Below are 19,801 nucleotides of genomic sequence, written 5' to 3' on the forward strand. Positions count from 1 at the left end.
TGTTGGTTGCTATGGAAACGGTCATAAACACTTAATTTTAATGGTTGCTATGTTGGTTGCTAGGTACATGGAGGTTTCATGTAGTTGACTGGAGGCATAGTGGATGATAACTGACAGTTGGAATGGTTGAACAGTTCAATAGTTGAGTAGTTTCAATGGTTAAATGATTTAATAGTGTATTATTGCAGTGAGGACTTTTATTTTGAAACAGTTGTGAACAGAGGAAACAGTTAACAGGATATGTAGTCTTCTGAGAGACTGTATGACCCAATAAATAATGGTCAGAAAATTCTATTTTTTAGAATCTGGAGTCTTTATTAGGCCCTAAACCAAAATGTAAAAAAAAAAATGTAAAAAAAGATTTGCAAATACGTTTTTCTGTTTGTATCATATTTGATACATTGGGCATTACACACACGTTGGTCAAAATCAAGACCTTGGACATATGTAAGATTTTTGGTCATCCATAACATCCAAATCTTTCTTTCTTCAAACAGCTGCCTTTTTACATCCATTTCTTTCATTTTGCAATGAGATAACCAGGCAGAAGCGTTACTTTTAGTAGAACTTTTCTCGTCATGCTCTGTATTTGGAGTCCTATTTCTATTTTACACTTCATCATCTGTCTCTACATGGCCCTGTATGTCACTCCAATTGCCATCAAGGAATTTCAGAACATTTTCAGTAGAGAACTTTCTTTTATACCTCTGTAAATTAGCCATAGCATGGATTTTTAGGAATTTTGAATACGGATTATGAATTATTTAAGGATAAGGATAAGGATAAGGATAAGGATAAGGATAACTTTAATAATCCCCTAAAGGGGAAACTCAGTGCCACCATACAGACAACAACATAAGCAAAGCACAACATGACACACAATAACATAAAGCAAGACACAGCAACAGGAAAAGCAACATACAGTTAGACAGAACACAAGGAGACAGCAAAGACAGCAAAGACAACTTATTTGTTGTAAATATCACATTTTAATATGTAAATTGTGTAATTGATTCATTAAACACTGTATGGAAGACATAATACTCATATAATATCCCAAAAAAAAAAAAAAAGCCCCCATGACCACTGAGAGAATTACCTGCTTTATCAAATTTGATACTAACATTTTCTGCTCGATTTTACACCAAACTACATTTGATTTTTTTTTTTTTTAAATGTTTTTTGAACAAAGCAATATTTCATTTTAAAATATTGATACATATGTAAAGGTAAATCTCACCATAAAATCATCAAATTACCAATATCCTTGACCTTTGCATAACCATCAGGGTGCTAATGAGATTCCACCATTTTGAATTGTAACAAACCACTTGTCAGAATTGTTATAATGCAAAAGGTATCCAACAGGGGGCAAAAGACAAGTAACATATTGTATACAACTGGGTTTTATGCAAAGTTTATATCTCATGGTGATGCAATGGGTCTCAGAAATGCATGTATCAAATCTGATACGCACGGCACTATAGGGTTAAAGCCAGAGAAACTGACAGTTGGTGCCCCAGGTGGCCGGCTAATAGTTTAAAAAGTATAAAAGTTACAAAGTTGAAAAATACAAAACCCACATCGCGTAAGTAAGACCTACGCGACAAAATTTGAATGGAGTTTCTACGTTAAGCGGCGTGCGTTAGAAGAAGAAGAAGAAGAAGAAGAAGAAGAAGAAGAAGACCAAGGAAGAACAGTACAGTGCATTTTCATGCACTGTAATAATATGTATCAGTGATTGCTAGAGTACAATATGAATTGGTGCATCACTGAGTGCTAGAGCATAATATGAATTAGTCCATCACTGAGTGTTGTTTTTAAACAGCTGAGTGTCAGCATACCCAGGGTTCAGCATACTCAGGGTTCTTTTCTGTAGTCTTCTTTCTCTGTCTTTGTCTTTCTGCAACCTAATCACATTTAATGATTTTAGATGATTTGAAAGAAGAACTATTCTACAATAAGTAAGGGATATGTAATGTGGGTCATTATTGGGAAAATAAACAAAGCGAACCTGGTTTTGCTTTGCCCTGAAAGGATTTGTTTTCCCAATAATCACTAGCATTCCTTATCCTGCTTATTATATGGCTGCTTGCCAAAACAAAAAAAATAACTTTTTTGTTTTGGCTGCTTGCCAAAACAAAAAAAATATGTCTCATTACTGTAAGTTTATTTGTTACTTTTTTATTGTGCCTTTTACTGAGAACAAGAACTAGAATCAAACATTCTTTAGAACACAGCGGATCAAAGTTCTGCTTTTACTTCCATTGCAAAAGGTGACCACTACTACTACTTGCAGCGTGATAAAAAAAAATAAAAAATACAGATCAGATCAAAGATCAGATGCACAAAACTTGACAGCAGTAATTATGTGCCTCAAAACAATAGTGATGCTTACTTTGGATCGGCTTTGGAAGGCAGCTATGGAGGCCTTCAACGCAGCAATCACTGGCTGTCCCGCTGTCTTCAGTTCCTCCTTCAATTTCACCATCTCATCAGATCTCCTTGCCTTTTCCAAATCGTCCTCTGTCTACCCAAACAGACAGAAATGTGGTGATGATCAGTGATCAGAGAATCAAATATTCAACATGTGAACACCATGTCAGTGAAACTGTCATAACTCAGTTTTTCTGAAGCAATTAATCTTTGATTGACATTGCATATTGACTTCTACATATTTCATCCAGTCATGCTGTACTGTATTAGAACCATTCCAGTCTTGTTATCAGATATTTGCCATTTACAGTAGAGATTAGTAGAAATGTGATACTAGGACTGGTACTGTATTGTAGGTTAATGATAAATACTTTCTTTGATGAACACGCCAATTACACTGCAAAGTGCTTACAGGTGAACGTCCCACGTTCACACTATTTAAAGTGTCACTTCACCCCATAACTCCACCCACTTCATATTTCTGAAAAAGGCTTTCAAAATGGGCAGGACATTCTGAAATACAAAATCATACGAAATATTACTTTTCTCGGGAAACACGATTTTTGTCAATATTAACCCTGGTAATAGTGTAGGTCACCACTTATGAGTAATTTCAATCAATTAACAGCTCAAAAAACATATTTTAGGGTGCAGTTACACTTTAAGTGAACCCATGATGCATCATTGACAGGGGGTGTTTAAGACGGCCATACGAAAGCGGATGTCACAGCAAGGAAGCTGTCACAGCAAGCACACACATTTTTTGTCTATTTTGCCGCATATGACCGGGATGAACCTGCTGACATGTATCTTGTTTTCACGGTTCGTTTAGAAAAAGAAAACAGTTCACACTTGAAGCGCGTGGTGAATTTAGAACTAAGTAGTGATGTAAAACATAGAATGGGAATGCATCTCTCTACAAATGGTATTGCTTGAAATAGTTAGTCATCTTATCTGTGTGTGCTTTCGTGTGCTTTAGTGTGTGTACAGTAGTGCAATAACTCATTCACAGCTTCTTCTGAATTCTATATAGTGTTTAGTATATATTCATGTAACATGAAATAATGAAACAATATGAAATGAGTGAGAGTGGGATTGGTGAATAATGAATTATTTTGCTATTTACCAGGTCCTCAAAACATTGGTCATGATGAAATATTTTCTTTCCAGGGAAACAAATTCCTTCCCCAAACAGCTCCTCTAAGTTATTTGCCAAGAAGTGCATCTCCAGTTCACGATAGGCGAAGATCTTCCTGTCTTCACACAGCAAAAGGACTATTTCAGGGCACCCTGGTGTGCAGCTGTTGTCTCTGATGGTTCCTAACACCTGCATTCTCATGTGGTCAGGAAGGTACTGTTCTTGCCAGTTCTCCAAATGAGTTTTGTCATCTTTGAAGATGGTGTCTTCAAAGTCTCCGATCTTCCATTCATACTTCAGGGTTATTATATGGTGGCGATATCGCTGAATGCATTCCTTAATGCCTTTAAGGTACACATGAAAACCTATTCAAATCAGAAGATCAGATCATGTAACAGAATGCTTAAAACTCAGTTCAATTGTCTCATTGTGCAGTAAACCTACCTTTGAGAAATTGAACATTCATATCATCCTACATTAAGTAATTTCTTAGTCTCTACAGAATACCTAAATTGGAAAGAAAATTAGATATGCAGAAGGTATGAAAATAAATCAATAACAAGAAATATCAATCACAGTGACAGACAACACTAATAAGACAGCCCTAATACTGTGTTTTTGTATGCGCAGAATGCGAGCGCTGTGCTGTGCTATATTGCACAGAATTTACTAAGCTGTCACTTCATTACATTAACAGTGTTCATCACTGCCCATCCCCACCCCCTCTACAACGCCAATTGCGTGTGCAAAGCTGAACCACGATCACGGCAAATGATTGGTCGTCAGCACACACAGAGCCGCCCCTAAGGCGAGGCTGTAAATCCCACTGATGCGCATCCATCTTCCTCTTTCACTGCTGAGCACCTCAGCAGAGACACTGTGCTTACGTAGTAATAGGTCTGGTCCCTACTCAGGGAACCGGTGTTACCTTTGTAATCGAGATGTTCCCTGTTGCAGGAACTCAGTCAATATGTCCTCATACTGTAACACTGTACCAATGACATAACAGACCCCTGACCACCCGTGCCATCAAGGAAACAACCAAGAGAATCTCCTGTATATTATATGTATATGGGCATATCATTTACTAATATGGGCATATCATTTACTATATGGGCATATCATTTACTATGTATATGGGCATATCATATGGATATGGGCATGGCCACATGTGACACACATAAAGGTGCTTATGCAACATCAGAGCTTAGGCATCAGCGGCACTAGCTCCCAAAACTGCCTGTGAAACCAAAGGCTCTGACACATCCAGCATGTAGAACCGTACAAAAGTATGGACGGAACTCCACTCACTAACAGACGGCCTCTGTGAAGAGCCCACGACGAGGACACACCCCGTGTCGAGTGTGCCGGCGGCTCCATATCAAGGCTCTTGTGTATCTCGCCCACCCGCTTTGCAGATGTCAATGCCAACAGCAAGGCAGTCTTAAGCGAGAGCATCTTAATGTCCATGGCCTGTAGTGTAGAGGCTCTGGCAATGCAAGCAACACCACTAACAGGTCCCAGGCCGGAAATAGAGCGGGGTGGGAAACCCTGAGACGTCTCACTCCTGGCATAAACCAAGAATCCAGCGGATGTGAGCCTGGGCTTGCACCACCGATGCCAAAGTGACACACAGATATGGCTGCCAAGTATACCTTAATAGTGAAGACAGCCTTCCCCTCGCAAAAACGTGCCAATGTGTACAAGGAGCGTATAGACAGGTCCCTGGCGCTTTGGATGGTTTCCACCACAGCATCAGATAAACCTGCCACTGCAAACCTCACTGTTTGGGAGGGTGTGTAGTAAAAAGGACTGTATTTATTATAAGGTCCGGAAGCACTCACCCTTTTAGCCGCCAGGCTGCCAACTTCCACAGTGCCAGCTGGGGGTGCCACACCAGGCCACGCGCCTGCGTTAGCAGATCCCGACGAGCTCCCACAGAGTCTCCACTGACAGACTGCACAAATCTGTAAACCAGGGCTGGTTGGGCCATATCGGGGCAACCAGAATAAGAGACCTGTGCTCCTCCCTCTCTCTGGCCAGAGTGTGAGGGAGGAGAGCTATAGGAGGGAAAGCAAGCAAGCGTGCCCTCGGCCATGGGTGTCGAGCGAGAACCACAGGGGGTACTCTACCTGAGGATTTAGAAGCCAGTCCATTGCCAGTGTCCGTGACAGCAGATCTGCGCCCACATTGGCATGCATTGTCTCTGTCCATGAAAGCAAGTGGCATGCCACCTGGAAAAGGAATATTTTGACACACCTTTTTACATTCATTTTTTGTTCCGTCACCAGGCCGACGAGCATATCCCTAAATTCAATTCCATTCCCAGGAAGGAAGCAGTCTGAGCTGGTGTTAACACACTCTTTGTTTGATTTACCAGGAAACCCAACCTCTCTAGATGAGACAACATCATTGTTGCATGAAGAGAGGTATCCTCCATTGACTGCCCACATAGAATCCAATCGTCTAGAAAAGTGTAAATTCATACCCCCTAGTGGCGTATGGGTGCAATTGCATCCTCCACACATTTCGTGAAAATGAACGGAGGGCAAGTCCAAATGCTAGGACTTTAAACTCATAAGCCTGACCTTGAAAGGCAAAGCGTAGAAATTTCCTGTGTCTGAAGTGTAAGAAAATGTGAAAATATGCTTCAGATCCAGGATTATAAACCAATCATTTGGACGAATGCACCTGACCAACTGGTGAGGAGTTAGCATTCGAAATTTGCATTTCCTCAAGTATCTGTTTAAAGCTGGGCATACACTGTGCGATTTTTTCAATCGCGGTATTCAGCTGCTGCTCACACTGTGCGAGTGAATTTGCAGGGGCAGCTCACGATTCCTGTTCTCACACTACATGATCCGATAGTCGGATGCAATTTGACTGCTCACACTGTACGTCCATATCCAACTCGTCGGACTTTTTTATCTGGAACTTTATCAGCTGTGCTGCCATGCGGCTCTGTGTTGTCTATTTGCTTTCAGTGTTGCCAGGTCACGTGAGGAGAAATAAGCAGCAGGTCTCTGAAAATAAGCCATAATAAAGACACAACCCCAAAAAGTGCATCCCCTCCCCGAACCCCTGTTACATTTCTGGGGTGGTCATAGGAGCCTACAGTTAGCCTGTGTAGAGTCGACGCAGCTGCATAGAGGTTCAAAATGCCCTCTGTGTAGGCTAGCCTACGTGTAGGTGCTGCGTGAAGCAACTTCACACAAAATCAAGCCCAAGTCACTTAAAATAAGCAGACAATGGCAACACCGTTTGTTTTGTTGTCTGTATCTGTGTTCGCGCATGTGTAGTGTGACAGGTAGAGGTAAATCGTCTCGTAACAGTGCTTCAACAGTGCGATAGACTCATGCGGGGCGACTAGGATTTCAAACAGGTTTGATGTTCTCCCGATCGATCGATCGGGAGGTGGTCAGGGTGGTCGTGAGGTGGTAATCGCTTCTCGTTACCCCACGTATACTACATGATGCGAGACGCACGACAGAGCCAAAATTCGGCCCGATCCCCAAAATAGTCGCATGACTATGGGCCAAAAATATGGGCCAAAAATCGCACAGTATATGCCCAGCTTAACACACTGAGGTCGAGAATGGGACGCCAGCCTCTGTCCTTCTTTGGCACAAGAAAATAGCATCTGTAAAACCCCAGAGCCATTTAATTTGGTGGCATTGACTGAATAGCTCCGTTTTGCAGGAGAGTCTCTATCTCTTCCTGCAGAACATGTGCCTGGCTCTCCCGCACGACTGACCCCACTATTCCTGTGAAACGTGGAGGTGGGCGTGCCAACTGAAGGACGTAGCCTTTGGTTACAGTCCTCAGTACCCAGGGACTCACTGCACATGCGTGCCATGCTTTGTGTGCAGGCAGAGAGGGGAAGGTGTGTTGCGAGTTCACTCCCTTTATTGCCACATGAGGGGGAACAAAAATGTCCGTACTCAACATGGTGCTCATGTGAGCCATGGCAAGCGAGGGAGTTTTTTTTCTGGGAGCAAGCTGCATTATTCTTGAGAGAGGAGTGGGGGAATACATGTCTATGTGACTGTGCAGCAAGCAGGGCATAAGAATGGCAAACATAATGTGCTTTAGTGTACCTTTCTCTGGCCATGTACTGGGGGAGAACAGGCATTTTTAGTGGGAGAGGATTACAATCATCCCACATCCCCCTCCTCTTTGCCCTCCTAGGGCTGCGGCGCTCTCTCATTTGAGCTAGATTGCAGGGCTTGGCGGTTGTCCCGTCTGCTCAGAGTTGCTTGATGTTGAGGTGGTGGTGCTTGAGAAGGTCGGAAGATGTGTCCATTATTGTGAGGGAAATTTTAATTTCTGCATGTACACACTAACCCGGAGCAGTGAGCTGTCTGCTCAACAGAGGCACTCGGAGAGCAGTGAGATGTGGTGTTAGGTGCCTTGCTCAAGGGCACTTCAGACCTGGACTGGTTGGGGATCGAACTGGCAACCCTCCGGTTACAAGCTCGAAGTCCTAACCAGTAAGCCACAGCTACCCCCAGGATCTAGCCTTGTAAGTGCTTCTCTGATTTTTTTTTATCCGCTTCAAATTTTGCTGTCATGAGGTTCACTGCTTTGCTGAAGGTCCCCTGTGGGTGGTGCATCTCCTCGCATCTGAGAAAGAGAGAGCCAAAGGTAGCGCTGTGACACAGTCAGTGCCCCCATGTTGCGACCGATAGCCTGGGCCTCGCAGTGAGTAAGCCAGAGAGAGAGGTCTGTGGTGTGTGATCCAAATAACTGCATTCTGTGTATGAAAGGTGCTATAGAAATACAGCTTAATATTATTATTATTATTATTATTATTATTACCTTTTTCTGCTTCAAGAGCGAGAAAGTCACGCCTGATCTCCTCGGAACTGTCAATGGAACAGACAAGAGTATTGGTATTGGTCGTCAGATGTCATAAGGGGGCAAATCATAAATTCTCTTAACTTATATTTAATCAACATGGCATAATTTAACACATTGTGCAGCTTACACAACAGCTGACATTTGAATTTGCCCTGTGTTTTATCCTATGAATTGTTTTAATGTACATGTCATGTATACAATGGGACATGGATGCATGTCTTTGAGGTGGTGCCAATTATGAATAACCAGTAGAAGAGTTGAACATGTTTTCTTGAAAGGGGTAATAGAATGGTGATATAGGATATTTCATGCTGGTCCTTGAGGTCTTGTCTATTCTTGAGGTGAATAGGGTGTGGCTGAAACAAGTAACCTGCTCACGTCACGTCCAACAAAAATGTAACAGTAATAATGTGAAATACTGTATGTCTCCATTTAGGGTAGTGTCAAGTAGTGAAGTGATAACCATATTCAGGTAGCCAATGTTCACGTCAGCTAGCTGAATTAAACAAAACACAAGCCCTGCTTGCCCAAACTGCGTTACAATTATGTATTTGAATTTCCCCTTGGGGGATCAATGAAGTATCTATCTATCTATCTATCTATCTATCTTGACAGCCAGAATAACAGCCAAATACCATACACAAACCATAAAAAATAATTAATTATTTAAGTGTAAACTGAACAAGTCTTGAGACCCATCTTAAAAGATCTAAAACTATCAGAGAAACACAGAACACTGGGCAACTCATGGCACATACAGTACCCTCCAGAATTATTGGCACTCTTGGTAAAAGTTGACTAAAAATAGGTATAAAAAATAATCTTTAGGTGATTTATTGTACTCCCACAATGTAAACAATGAGGAAAAATATACCCTGCAAGGCAAGCAAATTTATTCTGAGAAAAAGGAAAATCTCATAAAGAAATAAATATTTTTAACAAAAACAGCTTGCTCACAATTATTGGCACCCCTGAAACATATTATGTACAACATTTAATAGGAGCATTTTCCTATGTAAATGCAACGTTTTAAAGTAAATCAGAGTGTCTGTGAACTTTCAGAAGTAGTTCATGACGTTCTTTTTCACTATGGTAGGAAAATGAAGTCACTCAGTGGCTAAATCCTCTAGTCATTTTTTAACATTGGAGAGACAAGAGAATACACTAAATTGAAATAAAAAGAAATTGTGTTGACATTTGTAAGTAAGAGAATGTCTATGGAAACTAGGTATTTTGTTGAAAATGGCTATATTTCCAGTTAAAATGATGACTAAAAGGTTCTAATCATCTGGAAATGTGGCAAACATGCTTGGACAAAGACCCATGGCTATTTTGCTCCCACGCACAGTATGGAGGATGGTATGATAGGCAAAAAAATCCATAAGAACCACTGTTGAGAGTTACAGACAAAGCTATCATCTTGGGGTCACCAAGTCCCCCCAAAAAATCTTCAAAAGTGACCTCACTGCTAATAGATTATTTAGACAGCATGTCAGGTTAAAGCCAGTAGAGTCATTTAATGAACAATGTAAATGGCAGGAGTTACTGAATGGTACCATGACATGTCTGGGAGTGTGGTCTAATTGTCAGATGAAAATAAAATGATGCTCTTTTGCTAAAAACACTTAAGGTGTCTTTGGCGTACATAGAAGAACGACTATACTAAAAAGAACCCCATGCCTAATCAGAATTATGGTGGAGGGGCTGTGCTATTGTGGGGCTGTTTTAATTCCCAAAGGCCTTGGGAACCTAACTAAGGTGCATGGCATCATGAACACCAAGAAAAACCTGAACATTTTCGAAGGAAATCAAACAATCTCTGCCAAGGCCCTAAAAGTTGGTCATGATTGGATCATTCATCAGGTCAATGAACCAAAACAAATGCACAGATCAAAACAAATGTGGTTTACTGAACACAAAATCAAGCTTCAGACATTGCCATAGCAGTCCCCTGATCTAAACTCCATAGAAAAACAGTGGGATGAGTCAACGAGAATAATGCACAAGTGTGGACCTAGCAATCTGGACGATCTGGGGAGGTTTTGTAAAGATGAATGGTCTTAAATCCCTTACTTTGTATTCTCAATCTTTATGGGGTCAGAGAAGAATATTACATGCTGTTTTATTGACAAAGGGAGGTTTAAGAGGGTATTACAAGTAGGGGTGTCAATAATTGTGAGTGACGTGTTTTTATTAAAAACATTTATTTCTTTATGAGATTTTCCTTTTTCTCAGAATAAATTTGCTTCCCTTGCAGGGTGTATTTTTCCTCATTGTTTTCATTGTGGGAGTACAATAAATCACCTAAAGATTATTTTTTAGACCTATTTTTAGTCAACTTTTACCAAGGGTGCCAATAATTCTGGAGGGTACTGTAGTTTACTGTCTGCAGGGAATGCACATGTCTTACCGATCATGGTGGTTGTAGGTTGCCTGCAGAGTCGGCTTTAGAGCAGACTTCCTGTAGGGGTATTGGGTCAGTGGAGGGGTTCTGGCGTTTGAGAAAAAAAAAAAACAAGTGGCAACGTCACAGTAGAAATCCTCTACCCTGCACACATCTCTACAATTAAATAATGTTTCTAGGCTGATCTATTTAAGCAATAAGCCCCGAAAGGCCGTTGTTTGCACTGATTTTAGAACAGCTAAGGGGCGTTGTTAGGCAAGACTCACAAGTGGATGGACTCGAGTGGCTTATTGCTTTTCTAAAACTACGTCTACTCAGCAAGATTTCATGAAACAAAGGGACATCAACGAAAAATATAACAATATCATAGATAAAAAATGTTCCCCCAAGACATATATTTCCTCTATCTGAATGGTTGCCATGCAACATCGAGACGCAGCTACTCTATCTTTGTGTAAGTTGTGTCTGCGCAATAACAGAATGAAATGCGGTCAAGGTGTATTTTTGTGTTGGGTTTTACACCTGCATCGAACGCGATTCAGCCAATCATAATCTAGGACCGGAACTATCAGTTTTAGAAATTTTTAAATAAGCGATCACAGCATTCTGCTATGGAAACTATAGGTCAACATATTAGAACTACTGTGAGTAATGCAGGAATGGACGTTAGAGTTATTCAGTAACAGTAGCCTAACTAATTGCTAAAACAGCGCCGTCATCCCAGTCCGGCATTGGTTGGCATATACTGCATGAGGTAAGGTAATGAAGGCATAATTATATTACCTGTGTGAGCTCTTGCTGTTGGGCAGGTGGTCCTGACGATCACGCACATCAAAGATACTACAACAACAAAATTGAAGAATGAGTGGTTGAATGTCTCACATATCAAATAATCATCTGAGTCATTGGTGAAGGTCTCACAACACATACAGGTGGGCCAGACAATACTGTACTACAATAGTCAACTTGGGAATGAACCATGGCCTGTACAAGTAGTTGTTGGCATACTGCTACAATTATATTACCTGTATGAGCTCATGCTGTTGGGCAGGTGTTCTTGAGGATGACTTACACTGTAGCACAGATCCTACAACAACAAAATTGAAGAATGAGTGATTGAATGTCTCACATGTGGGGGCACTAGTGCCACCATGTCGGGGGCGGGGATCGAAGTCATGTTTGTCGATAGACTTATCAAGTCTTAAATTCAAAATTATGTTTTACAGTAGCCTAACATGGCTAATAACTGGCAACTGGTGCCACTCTGAGCATTCCTGACAGTATTCATGAGTTTCATCAGGTCCCTTTCCACAGGTGTATTAATCAAGCACCATGCAGTCTGCATTCATCATCAGGGTGCACCTGTGGAAAAGGACCTGATGAAACAAATAATAGAATGCTTATAGCTGGAATTATGTTTTTCCCTATCATTCTATTTTTTAAAGGGCAGCAGGTTAGCATGTTTGAACGGGTAATGCACTAGTGCAAATGCAATTATCTAATAATAAAATTAATGTATCTGTAAGTAAAATTGCGGTAACACTTTAGTTTAGGGTGTTGCTGTTACAGTGTACATACCTAATTAGGTACAGTGGTACAACCTGTGTAACAAAATGTACTATCAGGTACTATCATTGTACTTGCATTATGTATTTGTGGGTACCTACATATAGTTGTTACATTGTAATACTGAGTGCTTTTACAAAACTTTGCCAATTTGCCTACATTTTTCATCAGAGGCAAAGGGCTGACCTGAGACCTGCTGGATGGGGTAAATCTGGTCATGAAAGATTTCATCTACAAACCATTCTTACCTCCAGTCAAGGGGTCATTGTCTTCAGTGTACATGTAACAGCTGTGCTGCTACAACCTTGTTACGGGTTTATGCCACTGTTTCAAAGAGTAATATGTAGTGTTGCTCAGCATAGGGATATTCCGCCATTTTTGGAAATACGCTAATTTTCCACCTCCCTTGCATGTAACTTACAAACTACTGGCACTACTACTGCTTGTTGTCTATGGGGACTATTTTCGGATGCTGCGTACGATATCACTGCGCCTATGGTACGTTTGCAAGATGCCTTGATTATTACGCCAGATGAGAGTGTAGTTCCATGTCAAATCAGCCTAGAAAAACGCCAGGTTTCATTTTCAGTTGGTCTTATTGCACTTTCTAACTTGAGAGGAGACACGTTTTAAATGGGAAAATTACCAGAAATCTTAGTCACTTTTAAACATGAAGCTAGCAGGCGAGAAGCTAATGGTCTAATCCGTTTCAATGATCTATGCTAGGCTGAAGCTAAAGTTGTATCGCCAGACTCCCAGAATGGCTGGATGAACGGGAGCAAGGTAAATATCGATTGTTTTGCTCGAGGGGAGGTGGAAAATGAGCGTATTTCCAAAAATGGCGGAACATCCCTTTAAGCCTGTCTCTGCTCTAGGGGTTACTGAGGCACACACACACACACGCACACACACGCACACACACAGCGCATAGCAGCGCTGGTAATTTGGCTGATAAATCACACGTCTCGGGTTAGGCCGGTTTCCACACTGATTTATGCCGGTCCTGAGGTCGTACACACACACACACACACACACACACACACACATATTCATGCATACACACACACACACACACACACACACACACACACACACACACCGCATAGCAGAGCTGGTAATTTGGCTGATAAATCACACGTGTGTCACATCGGCATCTCGGGTTATGCCTGGAAGAGTCTGAATACCATCATGGACATAACTTGGAATACTGCCAAGCAACAATGCCTAGATCCTGTCATCTTTGCTGAAGAACTGAACACCTTCTATGCTAGATTTAACAGCACTGATCACATACAGCTATCCCTCTGAATCTATCTGTGTAGAGGAGAAGAGGATTGTCTCTATCTTTACGCATTCCCATTCTACGAAAGGTCCTGAACCAGACGAGCTGAAGGGACAGATATTGAAGGAATGTGCAACTTCCCTACCAACACTATTTTAAATACTAGGGTCCCGCAGGGTTGTGTCTTGTCACCCATTCTTCTTTCTGTCTACACCAATGAGACCACCTAGAAAAGCAATGGACTAAAACGTTTTAAATATGCTGACAACATGGCCTTAGTGGCCATCTAGACAAATTAACATCCTGTATATCAACACAATGGCTCTGTGGTTCAAGAAGACCTCTTTGTAATTAAACTTAAGAAACTGTATGTTGCCATGGGAGCTCATTGGAAGTCAACACAATTAAGACTAAGGCCCAATTCACACCAAAGGTTCCTGATGCGATGACATGGAGTTGCAGTGGTATGAATTAAATGTTGCACATAGTTGCAAGCTGTCGCAAAGCATTCAACATATTTAGTCACAGTTGCAAGGTTTTAGAATGTTGCGGCTTGTCACGTCGCAAATCTTTGGTCTGAACCCTACTTAAGGAACTATGTTGCCATGGAAGTTAAACATAAGTAAAACTTAGAACTAAGGAACTACAGTATGTTACCATGGGAGCTGGGTGCCTGAAACCCCAAATCCACTCTTCACTCCTTCAATATTCCCCTAAGAGCCACAGGCCTAACATAGGCTATAATCATTTAACTTAAACATTAATTCATATCAATAGGCTACTTGCATGAAAGGCTCTCTGTGCGCTTGTTTGATTCCAGGTGTTTTTGAACCTGTCACTATTGTTAATGTAATTAGTGTCTGCACAGACTGATGCCGAGTGTACACAACGAAGTTTTATTGCACCAAGTCTATTGAAAGTTGCATATGCCATGATACATTTTGAGTATGAAGTGTCCTTTGAGTGCACACCTGATTTCTGATCTGTTTCATAAAACAAATGCATTACATGTGATGCTTTTGTTTCTTCAGGAAGCTCAAAGGATTTGATGTCAGACAGGACATTATATTATTATTAACATTATTAACACTACCACCAGGCAGAAGCCTCAGGCCAAAAAGTTGCTAGACACAAAATCCTTCATACCCAAGGCAATAATCACACAAAACATACGTCTTACAGAAACATCACACACATATAATCAGGACATTGCTTTCAATCAAAGAAACAAGTCCAACATGCAATATGTTAGAAAAGCAACATGTTGAACAATAAAGATTTTTGAATCTTTGGATCTTGAATCTTGAAAGACACTTACAATGTTTACTTGATTGAACTGAATGTGATTGAACTTATTGTCAAGGAAGTTGTACTTACCGAGAATATCAAGTTGTCTGTGTGAAGACAACTAACACCTGAAGATCAAGGGAACACCACACCTACTCAAAGAGGTTGACTCCAGGGTGCTCAACGTCACAGTTCACACCAAGATGTACTTTATACGTATTTTCATTAGCTCTGCACCAAACAAAGCCCTCAACACCCCTCCCTCCTCCCCCAGCCAATGCCTGTGTATAGGAGGCATCCTTGCCTCTTGAGGCGAGAGGAGCTACAGTGTGCGTAGGAGGAAAAACTAGTAACAGGAATGACTGGTTTTGTGGATAGACTTAAAGGTACCATGAACTTTTCTGAATGACGTTACTGTTTATATTTTAACCAGACATCAAAAGAACTCCAGAGTTCACCAATCCCCCGGGAACAGATCTGTTACTGTATGTTTTGGGGTACATGTAGGCTTGCTCCATGTTCTTTGTCTCCAGTTCACATCATTGATTTCAGTACGTAAGATTGATAGCTGTTCATGTACGTTTGGAGATTCAATCCATTCACTAACACAATGGTGCACACAAATACATCAGGTTTAGTTACAAATCCTGATGTGGTATCTTTCCTAGAGGAGCAAGATGTACATACACTGCAAGTCTGAACTAAGCACTGTAAAGCTGACCCAGGGAAACAGCAGGCTGTAAATAGCCAGAATACAAATAAGGCTCAGTGCCAAGTGAAAGGAGACACACAGGCGCCTCTGGTTAGAGTGTAAACCTGTCATTCTGGGTTAACAAAAACAGGTTATATCATGTTTACAAGGTATATAAGGCACAGAACAAAGGCACAGAATGGCCTGAGCAGCAGGCTTTGTGAATGATGGCTGGGGTGCAATAAAGCTACACAATCTTCAGTATTCTTTCATCTTGGAAGTTCTTCATTACTGAGCTATTGAGTGACTATGTTCTGACACGACACTGAAACACACACACAATACAGATGAGATGCTTCTCATCCCTAAGGTGGCGCAAAAGTCTGTGCATGCTTTGAGGAAAATATTTAAATAAAATAACTACAGATAATGTGTTGATAAAAGTTGAAGTCATCTGGATTTGGAAAAAACACACTCTCTCTCTCTCTCTCTCTCTCTCTCTCTCTCTCTCTCTCTCTATCTCTCTCTCTCCCTCTCTCTCTCATCATTTAGGTTCAATTTCACACACAATTACTGATCACTTTACTAATGCTATCAGCATGTCTGTTGTCACCAGCATTGCACAATGCATTTCCCGACATCGCTGAGACCAGTTGGAGCAGTCATAGAGTCTTTAATTATTGGTGACTGACTTTTTTTAGATTTCTGACTGACAGATAAATTGCTTTTCGAAAGAACTTGGATACAGAGCCAAGATTCTTAGACAGGGCATTTGTTTGTTGTTGCCGGCAAGATTTATGCACAAAACTTAATTTAGTTGTGTTAAACAAAAGTCAATTAAATATGCAGGATCAATGATCTCATACCCCTTGTTCAATGAGTTGCTTTGTGGTGTAATACTGTATATATGTTGCTGTTGTGTGCCCCTTTTTTCCCTTTTTCTGTAAAGAGTTTCCACTCTTTTACATGATCATATGTATACTTTCATGTCTTGTTCCATCTTGCCACCCCCTGCCCTATTTATGAAACTCAATAAACATTTGAGCACAACGAAAAGTAAATTAAAACAAGGTAAGGCCTATGACACAACATGATTTGACTCCATGCAGTTTATTTCAATTAATAATTAAAACCAATCATAAGATTCTTGGCAATTAGGGCCATTTAAAGGATTGCCTTTGCATGAATGAAACTGCTCTAGCTGGTCTCAGAGATGTCTGGAAAATGCATTGTGTAATGCTGGTAAGAGGACAACAAACTGTTGACACCTGATAAGGAAGAATGAGGCAGGAGTGGAAAAACCCTACATATTTGCACTATCATAGGCTATCGTCACTTTCAGTCACACCAGCATTATGTTTCCACCTCTAAAGTATGCTGTTAGGCCAGTTGTCAATAAATGGAGCATTGTTTGCAACATACGTGATGTCTCATTTGACATTTAAGCATTTGGCTGTGACATTATACAAATGGAATTCCCTCTAAGGGCTCACCACGTCGTTTTATGAGGTCTGATATAGTTTAGCATATGGCAATACAATGCAATACCTCCACTGTGATCAGAACAACTGGCTACATCAGATGTGATAACACTGCATGCTAAACATTTTTTTTAGTATTCTAAACTATTTATGCATGTTGCGGAGTGCAAGTTACATGCATGCTCGGTGTAGCCTCGCTTGCGTCTGTAGGCTAAACTTCTGTGAAAGGGGAATCAATGTAGCTACTTTGATTTCAACTTGGTAGTTTATAGTCTACTGTATGTGATTTAAAAGCATGTGTAGGCCTACTTGTGTGTAGTCCTACACAACACAACAACAAAAATAACATGTCATGCTGATAACTTTTGTTCTTCTCAACTTCTCAATTGTATGTTTTATAATATATTCCACCCTCCCTAGCCTACAGCTGTTCCACAGGTGCCCTTCCTTCTTCCTCATGCCTCATAAAGCTGTCACGAGCACAGATGTCATCTCTGCATTCTCACACAATGAGAACGCCATAGCACGCCTTTCACATCAAAACATTAGTCATACAAAATACATCCCAAAGTCTTCATATCTGGAAACATGTATGGAATAATTTACTTTGAAGATTCCTTTACTGAGACTATTTGATGGTAAACAAACTTGTAATAGGCAAATCGTTCACCTAGCATAGCTATACAGCATAGGCATTGAGTCCCTACCAAAAAAAAAACAGTCTAGCATGCATCTGCTATTTGTTAGTAATTATAGGTAAGATGTGAATATGCCAGTTTTGTCCCATTAGTGTTTTTTCCCCTCTTAAAAGCCTCATATCAAAAGCCTCAGAACTGATTTGTTGTTGTTGTTGTGAACGGACAGACTATTTGAAGTTCTGGGACATGACAAGTGCTCCCCTGCTGGTGAAATAGTGTCATGGTCCTGATGTCTCCTCAGAGGTCATCATGTGATCTATAGCCTTCAGCTCATTCCGTGACAGGCTCATAATGAATGGCTATCCCCAACCAACACATTTGTATTTTTTTTTTTTTTTTAAATGTGTTTACTGTCAACTGTACAAATTGTACAAATTCATTGTAAAATATAGCCGCAAGCGGCGATGGCGGGCCCGAGCACCAGCGGTGCGGAGACCTGTGAGATTTTGGAATCTAACAAAGCAACATGTGCGTGTTGGTGGGCATGTGCATGAGCAACACACATGCCCACCAAATTTGGTCAATTTTCCTGAATGCATGTGTCAGCCACAACAGACAATATGCTAGGTAGCGCTATAGAGTCCCTAAGCCACACCCTAGGCCAGAGCTCTATCTCTGACTATCGATAGCAGTAACACTAGACAGACACAGACAGAGGGGGTAGAGACAAATGGATCAATAGAATAGAATATACACTTTTTTGATCCCGTGAGGGAAATTTATTTCTCTGCATGTAACCCAATTTAACCAAATTAGTGAACACACACAGCATACAGTGAACACACAGTGAGGTGAATCACACACTGACCCAGAGCAGTGAGCTGCCTGCCCAACCAGCGGTGCTGGGGGAGCAGTGAGGGGTTAGGTGCCTTGCTCAAGGGCACTTTAGTGGTGGACTGGTTGGGGATTGAACCGGCAACCTTCCAGTTACAAGCCCCAAGCCCTAACCAGTAGGCCACGGCTGCCCAGAGGGAAGGAGGGAGGGAGGAAAGAGGGAGTGTCTGTGTGTGTGTGTGTGTGTGTGTGTGTGTGTGTGTGTGTGTGTGTGTGTGTGTGTGTGTGCGCGCGCGCGTGCGTGCGTGAGAGAGAGAGAGAATGACGGGGGAGGGGTGAGAGAGTGTCTGTGAGTCTGTGTAGAGAAGTAGCAGGGGACGAGAGAGACATGCAGCTGAGAGAGAGCACCTACTCCTGCTCAGCTAAATGGATGGAGTATAAGACATATGCAAACACAAATAAACCTAAATACTCACTTACTGTGAACATGGCTAAAGTCAAAATTTCAAAATTGCAGCATAGGTTGATATGATTATAATTATTCGTCAACTCGCTTCAAAATATTTTAGCTAAAACTGTGTCCACCACAATCATTAATGCACTTTTAAAAAACACAAACAACACCAAATTCAAAACTTTGCATATGACTGTCACTACAAACACACTAACTAATACTCCATCAAATTTCATCCAAATTAGTCACTGTTTTCAACCTATAACACCAACTTTCTGTTTCTTTTACAAGACACCTAGATTCAAACCTTCGCCATTTCAATATACTTTTGTATACTTTTTAATATACTATACTCAGAGCAGTGAGCTGCCTGCCCAACCAGCGGCGCTCAGGGAGCAGTCAGGGGTTAGGTGCCTTGCTCAAGGGCACTTCAGCTGTGGACTGGTCAGGGATCGAACCGGCAATCCTCCAGCTACAAGCCCCAAGCCCTAACCAGTAGGCCACGGTTTCCCAAAGGGTGTGTGTGTGTGTGTGTGTGTGTGTGTGTGTGTGTGTGTGTGTGTGTGTGTGTGTGTGTGTGTGTGTGTGTGTGTGTGTGTGTGTGTGTGTGTGTGTGTGTCTGTGTGTGTGTGTGTGTGTGTGTGTGTGTGTGTGTGTGTCTGTGTGTGTGTGTGTCTCTAGAAAGCCGCGCGTGTGTCAATGTGTGTGTGTTAGTTAGGGAGGACCCGAG

At 41.4% G+C, this 19,801-nt stretch overlaps 1 protein-coding gene across 2 annotated transcripts; it reads right to left on the reverse strand.

Moving 5' to 3' along the window:
* Positions 1-116: 116 nt before the first annotated feature.
* Positions 117-15,243, reverse strand: LOC134080900 (uncharacterized). Of its 2 annotated transcripts, XR_009939251.1 has the most exons (9): positions 15,064-15,243; positions 11,864-11,925; positions 11,622-11,678; positions 10,845-10,925; positions 8,393-8,439; positions 3,563-3,939; positions 2,849-2,949; positions 2,399-2,530; positions 117-1,910 (listed from the first exon to the last, which is right to left on the reverse strand). XR_009939251.1 is itself a non-coding variant. In XM_062537517.1 (8 exons), exons 2-8 carry the CDS (start codon positions 11,875-11,877, stop codon positions 1,836-1,838), a joined length of 783 nt encoding a protein of 260 aa, XP_062393501.1. In that variant the 5' UTR covers positions 11,878-11,925; positions 15,064-15,243; the 3' UTR covers positions 121-1,835. The 2 variants fall into 2 exon arrangements, 1 of the variants encoding a protein (XP_062393501.1); XM_062537517.1 differs by lacking the exon at positions 2,849-2,949 and having other exon boundaries at positions 121-1,910.
* Positions 15,244-19,801: the final 4,558 nt, after the last annotated feature.

This window comes from Sardina pilchardus, chromosome 1 (assembly GCF_963854185.1).
Source record: "Sardina pilchardus chromosome 1, fSarPil1.1, whole genome shotgun sequence".
Classification (NCBI taxonomy): Eukaryota; Metazoa; Chordata; class Actinopteri; order Clupeiformes; family Clupeidae; genus Sardina; species Sardina pilchardus.

Coding starts and splice junctions, on each gene's coding strand:
- LOC134080900 (XM_062537517.1), bottom strand. Junction 10,926..11,621: donor AACAGCAAGAGCTCACACAG/GTAATATAATTA, acceptor CTCAAACGCCAG/AACCCCTCCACTGACCCAAT. Junction 2,531..3,562: donor ACCAATGTTTTGAGGACCTG/GTAAATAGCAAA, acceptor CTGTTTGGGTAG/ACAGAGGACGATTTGGAAAA.